At 38.6% G+C, this 18,642-nt stretch overlaps 1 protein-coding gene across 3 annotated transcripts in view; it reads left to right on the forward strand.

Moving 5' to 3' along the window:
• Positions 1 to 941: 941 nt before the first annotated feature.
• Positions 942 to 18,642, forward strand: part of astn1 (astrotactin 1) — a 371,670-nt gene continuing 353,969 nt past the window's right edge. For all 3 annotated transcript variants that reach the window (XM_072440945.1, XM_072440947.1, XM_072440948.1), the window contains exon 1: positions 942 to 1,323. In XM_072440945.1, coding sequence (XP_072297046.1) covers positions 1,023 to 1,323 — 301 coding nt within the window. In that variant the 5' untranslated portion in view covers positions 942 to 1,022. The remainder of the gene's footprint in view (positions 1,324 to 18,642) is intronic.

An 18,642-nucleotide genomic window follows, 5' to 3' on the forward strand; every position in this document is an offset into this window, starting at 1 on the left:
GTATGGGGTGAGCACCTCAAATGATAGAAAAGGAGGTTGAATGTGGGACATGGAGGGATGAAATTCAAGCTGAAAAGTAATGACTGCAGTATCATCCGTTATTATACAAGTGGGATTGGAATAACAAGGTGCCAACATTTTACAACCATGCCAGCACAGCAACAAACGTATTGATCTAATTGTGATGAAAATAAAAATAAATGAATGGTACCATATTTTACAGTAACAGTACGTAACAGTATGTGGTGGCGTGTAGGGATGTCAAAATGATTTGGTTAATCAATATTATTATCATGATTATTCAAGTTACAATATAATGTTAAGAACCAATCGATAATAATTAGTGATCATAGAAGGCATCAATTAATAATATCAGTTCAATATACTCAAAAATACTCAAATAATGTAAAGTACTTTTATTTATCTGGCTGCTTATGTCAGTAAAATTACTAGTCTTGTAAGGGAAAGCAAATAAAGATTTCAACATCCAATCCTTTCTACTCAAATTAATTGTAACACAAAAATTTGATATTGTTAATTTACATATTGTGAATTTTATAGCCAAATGAAGTATTATGAGTCCGGTTTGTGGAGATGCAAGCCTACTCACTTTTTTTGGGTATGTTTTTAAGTGCAAGAAAGCAACCAAAATGGGAAGAAATGTCATCAATTAAAAGCAGTGACATTCTTTAAACAAGTAGGATGAAGGACAAGGGCCATACGGCTGCGCAAGACGACCCAAAGAGAAACACGTGGTCATCCACCCGCGTATTTACCCGCGAAAACACGTGATCAAAGTTGTTTTGTGAAGACAAGGGGCGTTTGTTTCCCGCACGGTGAGAGTCCGCCGCCGGTGCAGCCTATCACAGCCTCTTCAGTCACGGCGCGGCGGCTCTCATCCACCGCGCACGGGCTCAAGCAGCAGCAGCAGCAGCATCAGCACCAGCCTGCGAGGAACAGGCGAGGAGGAGGAGGAGGAGAAGAAGAAGAAGAAGAGCTAACGCTGCAGCGACTACACGGACATGGCGAGCATCAACAACAACGCGAGGCTGCCCGCGCGCCTCGCCTGGCTCCTCGTGCTCCTCCAGGCGGCTCGCGTGTGCGCTCTGAACGGCGACGACGACCAGAACCAGGACACCGAGTGCAAGATGAAGAGCGTGACGGTGTCCGCGCTGCCGTTTCTGAGGGAAAACGACCTGAGCATCATGCACAGCCCGTCGGCCTCGGAGCCCAAGCTGCTGTTCTCCGTGAGGAACGACTTCCCCGGGGACGTGGTGGTGGTGGACGACCTGGAGAACACCGAGCTGCCCTATTTCGTCCTCGGTGAGTGGCAACGCCGCGCTCGTGGAGACTAAGCAGTGGCTCATAAAATGTCCAGATTCATCACGCGTGCTGCTTGGAACATATGTTTATTAGCAGGCCCGGCTAAACAGATGTGTGTTTGCCTGTAACCTGATGTCTGCAACGTGACAGCTGAATTATGGCTTTTTGGCAGCCTCTAGTAAAGCCACGCGGTGTAGTAAAGTGCAGTAAGTGGTGTGTAGGTGATCCAGTGCGCTTTGTTGATGTCTAAATGCTATCGTAGCTTAGCACCTGTTATAGCAAACACTAACCAGCCACCTAGCACCACAAGGCTAGCTATATTTCGCATGTGCAGGATCTGTAACACAATCCCAAGTGATCAAAGTAACATTGCAACTATAAATGATTGTTTTCAGAGCTCTAAAGTTACAGTTTGCTTCATTAGTTAAACTGTAAATAACTGAATGAAAGTGAAACTAACCTGTAATTATTTATAACATGCATTCCTCTACACGTCATGTCTTAACATGTCTTTGTTTACGTCAGAAGTTCTTACACAGTTTGATTGGCTGCTGTGAAGTTTGCATTAAGGTGTTATATCCATCGCTGTCCATGGTGCTGAATGTTCTTGGAAGTTGCACGTGCGGTAGAAGTGTAGGAGAGATGAGTTTCTTTGGCTACTGTAGATGTAATGCTGTTGTAATTTTGTTCAATATTTAATTTTCATCGGAATTAGGATATGGAAAAAAACAAAACCATGATTTTTGTAACTAGTAAGTAAAAATGGCTTTTAGTAATGATTTCATGAACATAAACATACACAATCTGTGCCATTTAGCACAAATAACATTCATATTTCTGCTCAAAGCCATATGTTTTTACTGACAGAGGATCAACTGTGCACTGTTGATTAAAAAACCCACTCAATTGATGATCTTGATCTGTCGATCTTTCGATTATCTGTCAAGCCCTAATCAGAATTGACATTTAAAGTAACATATCCATAATAAATGTCAACATGCATGGATCACACCTAGCAAAATAGATACTTTTCAGCTATTGTGGTTATCTTTGGTGAAGGTTCATTCTGTCTTTAATTTACTAACTATGGAGTAACAATTCTTGTCATCAGGAGTGTTTTGTCTACCTGCTTCCTGTTGCCATCCTCAGAAGCGTCATGTGATGGCGTTGTGACGTGTCCAGACTAAAGGGGAAACTTACGCCCCTAATCTGATGCCTTCTTCAGGACTGCATCCCACACGTGTGACTTGTAGGCCCCTTCTTCCTGATTTATACTCCTTGGACCTCGCTTGCCATATCTGACCACCACAAGCGACAAAACCACATCATGGACTCGAATAATGCTGAAAGCAACAAATGCCACCACTGGATCAGAGAGAATCAGTTCTATTATCATTGTCACAAACTGTTCACAAACTGTGAACATGCTTCAGCAATATAGTGCAACCTGCAAATTGTAATATAAATAAACTATAAACTGTAAAATAAGGCATTCATGGAAGCATGAGGTGTTTAAAAAAGAAGTACAGTAAGGACAGAACAACTGCAAAACTGGCAGTGTAAATATAGTGTTGTTGACATGTTATTAAAGTGATTAAGGGATTAAGATGTTATGAAGGGTTCATGAGTCCAACTGCAGAGGAGAAAAACTGTTCCTGTGGCGGGAGGTTCTGGTCTGGTTCGACCGTAGCCTCCTGCCTGATGGGAATGCTTCAAGTGGTCCATGTCCAAGGTGAGAAGGGTCAGTGGTGATCCGACCTGCTTGGCCCATGCGGTCCAAAGAGTTTACAGTGAGACGAGGACGCCACAATACCTCCATGTGACACTCCTGTTTACCTACAGTATTGTGGTTTTCGTACAGCATCTGATTCATTCCAGTTTGAAACTAACACTCACTTAGTTGCTTATTACTATAGTTGACACTTCTTTTTCAGTGGATTAAAATTATTATTTAAGTGTAAACTTCATTAACATTCACCTGATGGGTGTAAAAATATTATTGTTGTTTGAGTGGCTCACTTGCAGATATAACATTTGAGCAGTATTTGTCTCTATGGAAACGACTCCCTTTGAATGACTTTGCCGGTAATATTACTTTTGGATTTAGAAGCAGCAAACATTTCATTAGTCTGCCTCGCAGACTGTCACTGTCGAGTAAATACCAACTGAAGCAGATGCGCTCTTATGTCTCCTGATTTCCTTTGGTATTTAAGAGGAAACAAAAGCCAATGAGCGTGTATGGGCCTGCAGTGACAACAAGCAGTAATTACCCTTATGAATAGAGTTTTGAGCCCTTGTGATAAGTTGAGTTTCACTGCTGTTCTTGTGTGGAGGTGAAAAAAAATGCTGAGATGACACTAAGCATCATGATAAATGTTTGTGACATACTGTACTTAGGTATGTGTATGTGGACATTTGGTTATAAAATATACACAATTACTGGTTCAAATACAGTGTTTCCTTTTAGGGCTGTTGTCATGGCTATCTGCTCTGCACAATCCCTGCACTTGAAGGGTATGGGCTCACTGGGAGTACATAAACTGGATTCCACTCAGAATATTAAGGCAGATTAAGTTTTTTTGGCCATTTATTATTAATGCAAAGCAGGAGAAAAAAACTTCCAAGCAGAGTATGATATACACAATACGCAATACCATATTTGAGCAAATATCTATTAATGCCGAGAATGAGTGGCTACTAGTTTAAGTTTTAACACTTTTTTTTTTTAGAAATACCTCTTACTATGCATGTTTGGATCTGTCACTGATTCAAAGACAGTAACACTTTAAAGTGATTTTTAAGAGTTGGTTAGCAGTTGAAGGTTGATGTCCATACATACATGACATGATACAGGACAGTTGAAGGTACATTCAAGGTAACCCAACATGTGGCAGCTGCTTTTGTTATGTCCGTGTTTACACAGCGGCATTGAACCAAACTACAAGTAGAGTTCCGTTTTACAAAGAAAGACGCGCCACTTTGAGGGTTATTAATGAATATCCGATCCGCCACAAGTATTTGATCATTGGATAATAAGCGGTTGGTAGCACTGCTGTGGTCTCCTGTTGGCTCCCGGTAAAGGTAAACAGGAAATGCGAGTTCTTTAAAATATCTGTGCTTGGAATTGGAAATTGGTTCAGATCACAACACCTGTAAAACAACATACATGGATAAATATGCAATATCAATATAATAAATCAAAGCATATAGGTTATTTTTTTATTTGTAATTGTATCTTTTCTTGGTTAACGGTTTTCATTTGGATCCAGTTTAGACTAAATGTACAAAATTAAATACATCTAAATGAAGATAATTTCCACATAGAATATTTATTTCCAAAGATTCCTCTCTCAACAACAAGCAGTGCAGTTTATTTTCCCTTGTGAATATGAATGTGGGATTTGTGTCGTAGCACTTGGTAGCCGCTTTGAGACTTAATTACACAGCACTAACCTGCATTTATGCTCCCATCGTCAGTCAGGAGGCAGTAGGCTCATGCATCACAAGTAATGTGTCTTAAGAACTTTGTAGATGTGTTGCATTTCAGAAAAACTCACTCTTCTAATAATACAAGACTAAACCAGGATGGTCTCTGGCACAGATTGCAGGTGAGGAGGCGGGAAGCAGAGTTTGATTAAAGTTAAAATCATTTCACATTTGTTTGATGTTCAATTCTGGCATTCTCAACTCAACATAGAAATAGTTATTTTAACGATTCAATTGTACTTTGTATTTCTGTTGTATATCAAATGGCTGGTGAATGAGGTTCAGCCCATATGTAACTTAATTTAAATGACTAAAAGTGTAATCTAGGCCAGTCCTTGGCCCATGCAGTGCTGAAAACCTGCTGACATGGACTTTTATTTCTGTTGTGAGATCATGTTTTTGACTGTGCAGTCGCTTCAGCACATTCATCGACAGTTTAAACGAGGTCTATGGCACCACTGGCAATTTTCTGATTACAGCTGCTCCCTCCCAAAGTCCAAAAATGCAAAGTGCAGTTTTCAGGCAGCACTGGGACCTGGTAATTAGACTATTTGTGCAGTGTGGGAATGTTACACATGATTTAAGCTGGTACAGTGTGCAGCCAGGGAGCGGATAGCAGAGCATATAAGAGGTATTTAAGTGCACTCTTAGTGCTTAGACATCATATTGAGAAACTGAGTCTGTGTGAGGACAAATAAGCACACTTACCGTTGAGAAAAATCGCTTTCAAGTTTTTGATATGAATTTTGAACAGTTTGCAATTTACTACAATATTTAGTTCCTATACTGTTATTTCCATATTAATAGGTTTAAAGAATATAATTATTATTGTATTAGAATATAACCAGAAGCCACTTTCCTTCAGCACCCCTAAAAATATTTCCAGCATCCTTAAAATTAGGAGGTATTTTAATTTATCTTATAATGAGTATACATATTAAACTTACTATCAGTTGACACCACATAAAGGCAAAAAAAAAATAGAAGAGAGACATAGAGGAATAATCTAGTTGACTGACTTGACTGAAAACTATCCCAGAATAGGTTTGGTAACAGTTTTAGTTTTATGCAGTACACTTTAAACTATGACTGAGGAGGACAAAACCACAACAATGAGAGTGAACTTGAAAACTCTCATGATTAATACAGCATTCATGGTCCTGTTAATGTGTTTGATTTTCAACAAAAGGTGAGGGACAAACTGAAAAACAGTTGGATAATGCTTGCTTGTGACTGTAAAGTAATTTGAAAAGGGCTTGATTAACAGCTCAGATCAGCTCACTAGTTGAAGCTCCAACACCTTCTTCTTCTTGTTCTTCTTCTTGTTGTTCTTGTTCTTGTTCTTGTTCTTGTTCTTCTTCTTCTTGTTCTTGTTCTTGTTCTTGTTCTTCTTGTTCTTGTTCTTCTTGTTCTTGTTCTTCTTGTTCTTGTTCTTCTTCTTCTTCTTCTTCTTCTTCTTCTTCTTCTTCTTCTTCTTCTTCTTCTTCTTCTTCTTCTTCTTCTTCTTCTTCTTCTTCTTCTTCTTCTTCTCCTTCTTCTCCTTCTCCTTCTCCTTCTCCTTCTCCTTCTTCTCCTTCTCCTCAACTACATACTGTAGTTGATCGGCTTTGACTTTATTCTTTTGACTTTATTCTTTCGACCCTTTGACTTTATTCTTTTATCCCTTTTAATGGGGGGACTTTAATACTCATGTGGAGGTCAAAGGTTAAATCAGTGGTGATGGTTGTGCTTGAAAAATATTCACACATGGTAAGGTAACACATGAATCCTCTTCCATTAGTGTACTTCTGACATACGCATAGGGACAATTTCAAAAATGTAAAGCCATTTTTTCCCTCAGTTTAGCTTCATGCCGTATACTTCATGTCAAAGCCTTCAAAATGAAAATGTCGAAAATAGAATGAAGCAAAACTTGGGAACAAGCGGAAACATTTTCTTTGCAATGGGCCAAACACTATTTGTTTTATGTCCACCCACACATCTCCAAAGAGTCCAGCATTGATCAAAGAGCACTCATGGGAAACACCACAAGACACCAAAGACTTACAATAAATCCCACCAATGGCTTAGGCACACTTACCTTAAACAACCTTGAGCCTCAGCGTGTACGCCAGACTTTTCCAATATACTTTGAGCCAAGAGTTAATGTATTTAGAAACATCCAGATCTGTAACAAAAGTTGCATTGAACATCTTTGAAGCAGGTTTCCTTTTAGAGCATTTAGCGAGTATACTCTTGTGTAAAACTGAGATAACCCGAGTCTGGCTTCCTCAGCTAACCCTCCACAATTATTGAGAGTTTTGGCAGACTTTTCAGAGTGCCATGAAAAGGGCCTGGTCTCAATGGGCTAGTTAGAGGCAAAACCTTAAAATCAGCATACCTCATTTTGGCCGACCAAACGAGATGGCGCCATGCTGTGAATCTTTTATTTTTCCTTGGCCCATCAGCCTCTTTGAAGTGAGATAATTTCAAAAGTACATCTGCTCCCAAATCCGCTTGCATGTGCGTGTTGGTGCGACCGACTCTAATTTACATTCTGCTTTCTCCCAACCTTTTACAGTGGCCGGCATTTTCCCGCATCAAATTGCCTCACTGTGAAGCATCTAAGAAGCAATTTGGAGAGAAAGGAGGGGGCTTTGTGTGACTGACAGTAAATTGTAGCTCCAGGACTGCAGCCGCTCGTTAGTGTCAGAAAAGCCCGGACTGGGTTATTAGAAATTTACCCTTTTGCTGTTGTGTCATAAATTGAGAGGATGGTGAGGTAATAAAGTCGCCCTTTGGGAGCGTCTTGAGCTGGGAGCGTGCTGGCAGTAATTTGCACATCTGGGCCAGGAGCCGGGCACCCAAACTGCCTCCTATATTCAAATGAGCTCACCTGAAAAATGGTTTGGCCGCTAACACTCTGCTCCGTGCCACAGTGGCATTTATAACAGTGCCAGAGCAGTGATAGCCACGTGCCCTGTGCTCTGTGAGTAACTGTCCTGGACACTGAACAAATATGTCCCATTCACTGTATTGCACCGCATTGTTTTTACAAAGCCTTTTGTCGCAATAACAAACCTTTGAGGCCTTAAGGAGTCTCTGTAAAGTAGTTGAATAGTGTTCATCCATGTTTATTAATGTCTTGTTAAAACGTTTTAAGTCCATTGCAGAAATAATGACTATTATTTGAAATAAGTGTGTTGAAGATAGAGCAAGAAGATACTTTACATATCTTTCCAATATTAGCGACAATTCGATATGCATTACCACGCAAGGCACGTTGTCAGGATGATATTTGACAAGGGTTCGACCTACGAGGAAGTCATTAGTCCCCAAAAATAATCAAATGTACCTGTTATAATAATGTTTTTTTTTAATTAGACTTCTTTTGTTGTTGAGAAAATAGAGTAATCATGTTACCGTATTTTCCAAACTATAACTCGCACCTTTTTTCATAGTTTTGGCCTAGCGATATTATTAGTTATTTTCTCACTTGCAACCGCATTTCATACTCCAGTGCGACTTATATATGTTTTTTTCTTTTCCATTTTTTGGCTGGTGCAACTTATACTCTGGTGCAACTTATAGTCCGGAAAATACGGTAATCACAATTATTCAGTTGATTAGACAGCCCTATTTACTACATCTGCTCTTTTTAAAAAACATGTCACACAAGGCCATTAAGTTGCAGTGTGAGTTTACAGTGTTGTATTGAAATGATGGTGCGGTGTCTCTTTCAGAGTGCAGTGAGCGGCTGCAGACTCTCTTTCTCTCTGTGAAGCTTTTGTGTTTGAATATGAAGCTCCTCCTGTATTTTCTGTGGTCACTGCTGGTTTTATATTGCTTTTTAATCTTTTACCCATTACTGTGTATCATATGAAATGCTGTGTCTTTTCATACAGACACAGTACATGACACCAATCACCAAGCTTTGGCAATTTTGACAGTTTAAAAATGTTTTCTTGATGAATCAGAACATGCTCTTGTCTGTCGTATCAGTTATATTAGTCACGATTAGAACATGTCAATAAAAACATTTAAATACAGTTCCACTAAACCCACAACAGTTGTAGACTTTTTTGAGATTATACTAATTCAATTTTATTTAGTTTTACATTTATACACATTTTTCATAATTCCGAAATCCAGACTTTAATGGACGGTTTGGCACCTGCTTGTTGTCATGGAGCTGTCATTGTTTTCCCTGGAATATTCCACAGTACGGTCGTATTACTAATCTTCACAATTTTGCATTTATTCAATTACAGATATTTTTTGTTTATGAAAAACAACTTTGTCTACGTCTTTGTCTACGTGGAGATGTGTGTTTATTTCCATACTGTGTAACATTCCAGGCAAAGCAATCACCATGGAGACAAGCAGGTGGTGGACCCTCCAACAGAAAAGTTACAGCTTTAATACCACTTCACAATACATATTTTTCTTTACTTCATGACATCTTCTTTTCTTCAATAATTAGCTTTGATTATCTCTTTCATGCCAGCACCGTGATAAGCTGGATTATCCTTCACTTGTAGAGTTGTGTGTGTGTGTTTTCCTGGATGTTTTTCTTCTGTTTTGATGCTGACAGGTTTGGCTGGCTCCGCTCAGCGTGTTCACTGGCCCCACAGAGAATGATTGACTATTAATTGTCTAATTGTAGCGGCTCAGTAATTCAGTGCACCTGGGAAGACACAGCTGCATTTGTTACCTCTCTCCTTCATTATCATAAATCGTCACAGAATTCAGACAAGTCCTTCTGCTGAACCACTGGCTAAGACTGTCTCCAAATTTCCGGGACACTTTTGGTGAGTTATCCTGGTCTGCAGCACCACTCAAGTTTATTTTTCCCACATTTCCCTTCATTGGAAAAGTTTCTCTCACAAACTTCTGTCTTACTTTTCACAATGTACATTTGAATATTAAAATATCCATAGCCGGTTTTGATTATATGGAAATGTGGTGTATGCTCAGGATCAGAATCACAGCTTTATTGTCATTGTGCACAGTGACACAACTAAATTAGTTTGTGACATAAAATGGATATATTTTAAGAGACAATCAAGACATACAACATTCTAAGATGTGCAAGATGCTGTCACTAATCCTCACTGTAAAAAGGACTGTGCAAACTAAACTTAACTTCGGAGGATGCAGAGATGAAGATGTTGAGATTCTCTTTAGGAGAAAACGTTTTCTGGTAAGAATGAATACATAAATTAACAAGATTAATTAAGAAAGGTCCTCACAAAATCTTTCAAACCAGGAAGGAATAATTTTCCTGAAAACCATGAATAGGTAGTGTCACCATAAATAAATGATAAACACTACAAAGAAATACTTTTTTCAATGGGATTTATAAACATTAGTATTGTGTTTTGTGGTTCAAGTTAAGGATTTAATACTGAAGAGGAATAAGTTCTGATAAATTTACTTTCAGAAGTATAAAAAATTAGGTATTAGTTTGAGAGTGACAAGAATTGGCTGGATTAGGAATGAGTTTTCAGGACGATGTCATTGTGAAAGAGGAAATTCTCGGCAATGCAGAGAATAGGAGAAGATGGAGGCTGGTGTAACAAAGGTTCAAGCCCAAGAAAAAGACTAGGAATTGTTGGTACAATTTTGTGTGTAGTTTGTGTGTGTTGCTTCTGATCAGTGCTTATTGGTTTGACCTTAACTATTTGATTAGACCTAATGGGTCCATCACACTTAAGTATGTACCGATAGGTACATATCTACCTTCACAGCAGACGGTAGCTCATATTTTACAGTATTTCACTTGGCTGCGCCATTATTTCATTCTCTGATTTCAGAACATGCAGTTTAATTTGTAGAGCAGAGTGCTGTGTAAACATGTGAGACAGAGGTCGAGAGAAGAACCAGGGCTTACACTGTCACTATGGCAACGAAAGGAGAATCAGAAACTCAGAAGAACCGATCAGAGTAAAAGAAGATGTGCTCTTTCATGTGAACATGCAGTTACAGATTGGAGTTAGGGTAATAAAAAAAAAAACATTATGCTAAATGCACTTTTTTGAGCTTTAACCATGTTTTCACATTGTTCCCTTTTGCTTCATTCACGTTAATTAGATGAATCCTGGATCGAAAGTCCTCTCCCCTCCGACCGTCAAAAACACTCTGATCTTTATCTCCTCAATGACTGACGATCTGTGACGTGGCTCAGAGAATCTCCTCTCCTGTTTTTAACGCCATAGTTCATTGCCAGACTCTGTGAATTTCTCCCGTCTAATCATGATCAGTGCAACTGCTCGACTATTAGCATCACCGTGAAAACTTTCATGTTTATTATCATTAACCTGTGTAAATTCCTTTTGCATCCAGTAAATGGCACCAAAACTCAGTTAGTCCAGTGGAAAACAGCAGAGATCCAAATGTTTTTTTTAAATTTAAAAATAAATGTTTTGTTATAAAACACGAGACTCCAAACTAAAGGCACTCGAGAGCACATTTAACAGCTAAGTACAATCAGAAAAATCATAATATTTGTCCTTTGCATTTGATGCTTGTATACAAAAACAGATTAACTATATTGCTCGTATAAGTCTTATACGTTTATTTGTTAGGGTTAGGGTTTGGGTTTGGGTTGGGGTTGTGTTTGGGTTTGGGTTGGGTTGGGTTGGGTTGGGTTTGGGTTAGGGTTGGGGTTGGGGTTGGGTTTGGGTTTGGGTTGGGGTTGGGTTAGGGTTAATATAAAGTGTTTTACAACAAGAAAATACAAACAAATTTACATCTTTATTAAAAAATGTAGAAGAGAGTGGATAAATTAATTTCAGTCAAATGCAGTCATTATGATTCAAATGTAAGAAACCAATGCTATACTGATACACAAAACACTTAAAACGTGCAGTCTGCAATTTTTCTGGTGGAGGGTCCTTCACCTGCCTGAATAGAACGAAGTAATAACATATCCATGGACTCAAGCATGGCAGACCCCCTAGAAATGTCTGAACATTTTCCTTTATGCAAATACAATGTTATTCAAACAAGGTGAACTACATATAGTTTGGAAACAGTACAATTACATTACATTTTAGTTTCCAGTACTTATTGGGTCTTAACAATCCACCAGATTCATTATAGCATGAATTGAATATAGCTTGAAATCCTCTTATATACTTAGTTCAAGTGCAGCACTATAGTACATAAACAACAAGAGCGTCTTTCTTAGCAGTAAAAGAATGAAGAATGCGATAATGAAAAATACCCAATATGATTTTAAAGACTAGGAAAATATATATGGGAAAAACAAACTCCACAAATAGTGCCGACATGAAAGAGCCTTCAAAGTGCAGCCGCTTTTTGATATAGTTTTCCCAAAATGCTGGTGGTGCTGCTGCCCACGTGTACTTTATGAGTCGTTCCTGCTGCCAAAGATCAGGAGGTGCAGAGAGTTATCCGTATGCAGGCGCACATCAGCCAGCGGGGAACGGTTAAGAACTGGACAAACAGTCAGACGTCTTCACTGCCAAATAAACTCCATCCTTGTTTTGAGATTAGCCTGTAGTAATTTATGATGCGCCATGAACGGGCCACCTCAGAGAGCGCTTAAGTCAGTACAATGCAGCAAATAATTCAAAGCAGGTACAAAAAAGTCAAACATGGAGCTTCAAAGCTTATCTATATTTTTTGTTAAGAGAAAAGGAGCCGCGGTTTCTCTGTTTCTCCCTATGAAGCCCTGATTGCATCACCTTCGTAAAATCCAATACGTCTTATTTTAAGACTGACATCAGCGCCTGGTGCAGATCTCTCGTTTTGTTCAGGAAAAAGGCGTTATTTTACTAAAGACATCGGTTCAAAGACAGGATGGTAATTCCAAAATCATGACTCTGGTACATTACACTGTACAATTTTCTCTCTCTTATGTAGAAAATTTCACTCAAATCCATCCCATCCTCAACCCTGATCACTTTAGAAAATGCCTCTGTTCTGTTGCTGGATGAAGATTTTTCAACCTTTCTTTCCAAGATGTATCTCTCTGATAGGTTTGCCGATGTAAAACTCAGAAACTAATCTAGCAAAAGTAGATCATTTGGACAGTATCAATATTACAAAAAGACAAAAAAAACTTAAACAAGACAAAATGTGAACATGAATCCTGAACAAACTGTTTTAAAATAATCTTGAGATTTATCAAATTGAACATAAGACCACATGGTAACAAAGTCACATCATTTGTCTTAAAATGTCAGTCTATTGTCAAATCATGTTTAATGTTTGATTATCATTGTAATAGCAACATTGGTATTGAGTATCGGGCCTATTACTTAATATCAACAACATTTTTAGTATTTTGACATCACTATCCTCTGACACACTGTGGCTGTAGCAATGGAAAAGGTTTAATAATCAAGTATGCAGACTCTTGGCAATTGCTGGTACATATATATTCCAGGAGATAATACAACTACATAAATCACTAAAACATTTACTAATGAGGCTGTACATTATATTTCGAAAACATCTTGCATTGGTATTTGGAAAACTCACTTTTTTAATAAATACATTTCACTTCTAATAAGACAGTGGTACACAAGCAACATCACTCTTACCTAAGTTATACTTTGAGGTAAATGAGCTATTACTTGTGTACCACTGTCTTATTAGAAGTCAATGTATTAAAATAAACACATGACTAATAAATTGACAACAATGCTATATTTTCTGGCAACCGTCGTTATTGATACTAAGGTGGCACAATATTGGAAATAATTATTCTTACTGGCTGTTAAGTACTGCAATATCAATATGATTGCAATATTTTAATATACTTTATGACACCATCATTTCAGTGATATGAAAAGATCACTTAGTAGTCAAACAAACAAAACAACAGAGTCTAAATCAAGGCCAATCCATCTCTGTCAGATGGAGAATTTTAGTGTGTTGCGATTTTGCAGCCCTAGTTGATGCTTTAAAACACCACCTCCCCTGACCTGTAACTCAAAATTGTTTTTTAGCATCAGTTTGCTCACAACCTTTGTCAAGAACAAGATGAGCTGTCAGCTTTGTATTCCATTTGGATAAAAGACGCCGCTACAAGCCCATCACTTACTTTACACCTGTTTTGAAGAGCCCTCCTTTAACAAAAGCTAATCTGTACAAAGCTGCGTCTGTTGTCAGGTAATCTCGCTGATTGTCTTCCGTCACAGTGGGGAGCCTGACATTTTGGCTTTTTCACAGTGTGTATTTTATTATTTTTTACTATGTATTTGCAGCTACCTACGGGCACATCTCTGTCTCCCTTCGGTAACTTCTGACCTTGTTCTGTCAGTCTGCAGCTTCCACAGATGAAAATATGGCTGCGCAGATCAATCAGTCAAAACGCTAAATGGGACACCAACTTTACTTTGTGTATTTGGCGTGCAACAACAAGTAAGGAGTAGTTTTGAGAGGCAATGTCATGGGTGAAGGGCACAAACTTGCATGCATTTGCTTACCGCGGCCTCAATGTGTCTAAACTGCCACTTTTGATTGATGGAAATATCCAGTGAAGGCAGATAAAACATCTTTAATGGACAAAAATAACACATCGTCTTTATCACAGTTAGACGTATTGCCACGCGCAATCAAGCGTCTCATTTTAGGGGTTTAATAAAGTTTCTTAATTTATAACAAGTCATTTCTCACAAGTGGACATCTTCCCAAAGCCTGTTACAATGTGATCATCTCTATAATTTAGCTTTGACTGGGACTGGAGGCTAATTGTCAACTAAATGGCCTAGATTAAAGCCAGCGTCACATTACCCTGCACATTCAGAATTAATAAATGGGCACATTAGCGGCCATGCGTGAGGAATTATGTAATAAAAGCTGTCTCGTCTCTTGTTTTGACTGGTAATATGAGTTAAAAAACATTAGAAAAAGTATGGGCATTGTTTGAATGTAGTATTTCCAGAAATAACAAACTATGAGAGTAGAATGCATTGAGAGAGTGGACGTCAACCTACATTTATTTAAGAATATTCTGCACAGTTGATGGGCAAATGTCGATACATCAATACCAACAAAGGTGTAAAAAATGTCAATACTTTGGCGCTTTCCAAAAAAATGCAGTGTTTTAATCTATCGTGTTTATTTTTTGTAATACTTGGTTTATAGTTCTGTGCACATATTCATATTACAATGCAGATGTTGAAAGAAAATAATGATGGCCAACGTAAAACTGTTGAGTTACTGTGTACTTCCTCATTATCTGTAAACTGGTACAAACAATCCTAAAGATAACATTGGCATGACCATTATTCAAACCACAGTTAAAGTGGCTAGTAACTAGCTCTGTTTTGCCTGTTTCCCTGTATGCACTAAATAAAGACCTTGAGAACGATCCTCGCAGCCTCTTCGCTGTCTATCAAACTAACTTTGACAGAAATGGTGGAGAATGCACGCGTCAGAATGCATCGTTTCCCAACCGACACGCTTTTCCGGCTTTCTCCTGGCCCGAAAGTACCTCTTTCTCGGTGGCGCTGCGCTTCCCCAACCTATTTCCCAGCTGTTACTCCGCTGTAGGGAGTTGGAGCGAACTCACCACAAACTCACCTGCTGCTGTTGTCGCTCGCCTTTGGTACAATGGGCCAAACCGGTGCACTTCCTGGTCCTCCCATATTCACCTTATTCCCGTCTGGGCGCCACCATACGACGTTATCCTTCTTCCGGTTGTATTAGTTCACATTGGGCTGCCGACCTTCAGAGAAAATACATTCGACACAGACTGAAAAGCTGGTTTGGGACTCCCAGGGAAACGGTGCATTGTTGACTTGTTGGTCACATGAACATTGGATATTTTACACAAATCAATCTACTTTATAGCATGTTTTAGCGGCGAGACTTTTTCCTTGTTCTCCATTTAAACCAACGGAGTTCCCGCTGGACCAAACGTGTGAACGGAAGTGACAATAATTGGCCAAAAGAGGAAAAAGTGGGCTGGGCGGAATAAGGTCAATATAGCGTGAGATGGTGCGTTCTCGTCCATGTCATGTGACCAGGAGACTGGGCCATTTTAATTAATTGTGTATTTTGTGATTTATGATGGAGTTCTATTTGGATATTTATTTTCTTATGTTAAAAAGGTGTCTTATGGATTTTGTTTATTTCTGCTGTGTTAGAATTTAAAGCCTACAATTTGTCGTTTGATTTGCCCGGGGGAGGGGCTAGGGGTAAGGGGAGCGCTGCTGATTGCGTGGAGCGCTGTAGAGAGCGTGTCCTTGGAAGCGCTGTGGGTTACTGGCCGCTGCCTTTGAGTCCTGTTCATACTCTGATTTATTTTTGTCGCTGCTTTTCTGAACTGTAAATTCTTTTGCAGTGTTTGCACTGTTCGCGACTATTTTTTGGGAGTTTGGTAAAATTCACTTAAGTCAAGTTTTTCGACAGAGCCAACATTTTCAATTTTACTTTCGAAAGGAGCCTGTGACTGAATTGAATCAAAAATCTGTGGTATCTTTCCATTACTACTGTGCAGGTCTGTATGACAATGGCATAATCTTTTGGGAAAATTATTTTATATTGTGGCATATAACCAAGAATCCACTGAAAATTTGCATTTCAATAATATTATTCGATTAAAAAAAAAATTCGGCCATTGTCAAAAAGAAAAATGTCTTTGGATTTGATTATTGTTAATGATGTTGAGTGGTTAATTTGACCAAACAATGAAAGAAATATCTAAATATCAATATTTAATATTTACAATTTACAATTTATTTAAGAGGTCCAATGGCTGTTACAGATACTTGTCTTGCTGTTGACGTTGAGATCTTACAGTACATAGCAAGGACGACAAATTAACTTAAATTCTAGATTTGCTTTTCTAAAAATTACAACAACATATTTATTTAAGATAAAATAAAATAATGTGATGCCTGATTGTGTGAACATACAGACATAGTATTTCCATTTACACTCATGAGCTGCAGTACATCCAGAACGCTGCTGCTCGGGTCCTGACTAGAACCAGGAAGTACCATCACATTAGTCCTGACTAGAACCAGGAAGTACCATCACATTAGTCCTGACTAGAACCAGGAAGTACCATCACATTAGTCCTGACTAGAACCAGGAAGTACCATCACATTAGTCCTGACTAGAACCAGGAAGTACCATCACATTAGTCCTGTTCTCAGGTCTCTGCACTGGCTCCTGTGGCTCAGAGAATAGACTTTAAAACAGCTCTGCTTGTGTACAAGTCTCTCCATGGCCTAGCACCAAAATACATCTCGGACATGTTAGTGCCATATGAACCATCTCGGCCTCCAGCTGGTGCCCAGAGTCAGGAATCTGTGTTTCAGTTTAATTCCAGAGGGTCTGGAACTTCCAGACAAAGGTTGTAAGACAGGCCTCTAACCTGCAGTGTTTAAATCTAAGTTCAAAATTTTGTTTAGCTATGCTTATAACTAAGGGAATTTGAGCAGCTTTTTACTATTTTAACTGTGTTAACATGTTTTTATGCTTTTATTGAGCATTACTGTATATTGTAGTTTTAATGTTTTTATGGTTGTAAAGCACTTTGCATGAATTGTGCTCTACAAATAGACCACTGACAATGTCAATTATAAAACGTCAAATAATACTCAGTAGACAAATTATTCTTTGCTAATAAATTATTTTTGTGACTGTTTTAAAGCCAGAGCGGTATAGCTATTGTTTTGTATACGTTTTTAACCCTAATAAACCTTTTTACACCGTATGATATTTCTTGAGGAGAAATAAAAAAGAACATTCTTTTTTTTCCTCTGCCCTGCCACATTTCCACTGCGACGTCTCATAGTCACCTGGCCGAGGGTGTCAAAGACGAATACAGCGCCTGGAAGTTTAAACCAAGTGGATTAATGGCCAACGCATTTTTACACAATGTCAAGACTGGCCCCGGGCCCCTGTCACTGTGCCAGACTGTGCAAGGGAAAGCAGAGCCACAACTGAAGTATTTACATGCTCATGAATCCAGCCATTTGTCAGAGATATTCCCTCAGGGGGATTTGTCACTAGTAAACAATGCCGGTGGTTAAAATGGCTGTTTAATGCAAAATATAAATGTTGGAGGTTGAGATTTTAAAAGGGTCGGGCTTAACGACAGTTTTGTCACGGCTGTGAGTTTCTCTGATGCGACATTTGTTCTATTTCTTGTGTTATTTCAATTTGAGTCAAAAAACATCATGAATGAAGTGAAGGTAGATGTGAGCATGTTTTTACCTTTATACAGTGGAATACACGAGACATTATTTCTTTGTTTGAGCCAAAACCAATACATTGTTTTCTACTCTCAGATAAAAAAACAAGCAAGAACATTTACTCAAAAAAACAAAAAAAGCAAGTGAAAAATACAAAGTCAGCTGCGAGGTAAAGACTCTCAAGGTTGTGCTCAAGGCTCCCAAAAGTTGGACAACAGAAAGTAGAGAATGGATCTGGCCATGTGCCATTTTGGCTTTGTTAAGCTGAAAGTTTATATGTGCCTTTTGTGACCAGTAAAATTGGTTTCTTCTTGTAAAATATTGCTTACACAGTACAGTTGAACCTTTTCTTATCTTCAAAGATATTCACGTTTATCTGCCATTATACTCCATTAGTCAGTCTTCTTCACACACAGACATTCAGAAACTAGTCTGGAGCCTTTTTGCAGTTAACAATTCAATGATTCTATTAACAATTCAACTCTTTTATTTTCTCGTAAACGTGTGTTTTTGTTCATTGTGCAGGAAGAACAGGGTTTGAATGTTCTTGGTTTTCTACTGATAATAGCAATTTATACAACCAAATTTCCTTTATTTTTCACCATAATTTGAATATATTGATTCAAAAGTGTCCAAAGTACCCGTGTGCCTTTTTGAGAGCGTGACAAAA

The sequence above is a fragment of the Eucyclogobius newberryi genome, unplaced genomic scaffold (assembly GCF_026437365.1).
Source record: "Eucyclogobius newberryi isolate DKJ021-1_F unplaced genomic scaffold, fEucNew1.0.hap1 SCAF_12, whole genome shotgun sequence".
NCBI lineage: Eukaryota > Metazoa > Chordata > Actinopteri > Gobiiformes > Gobiidae > Eucyclogobius > Eucyclogobius newberryi.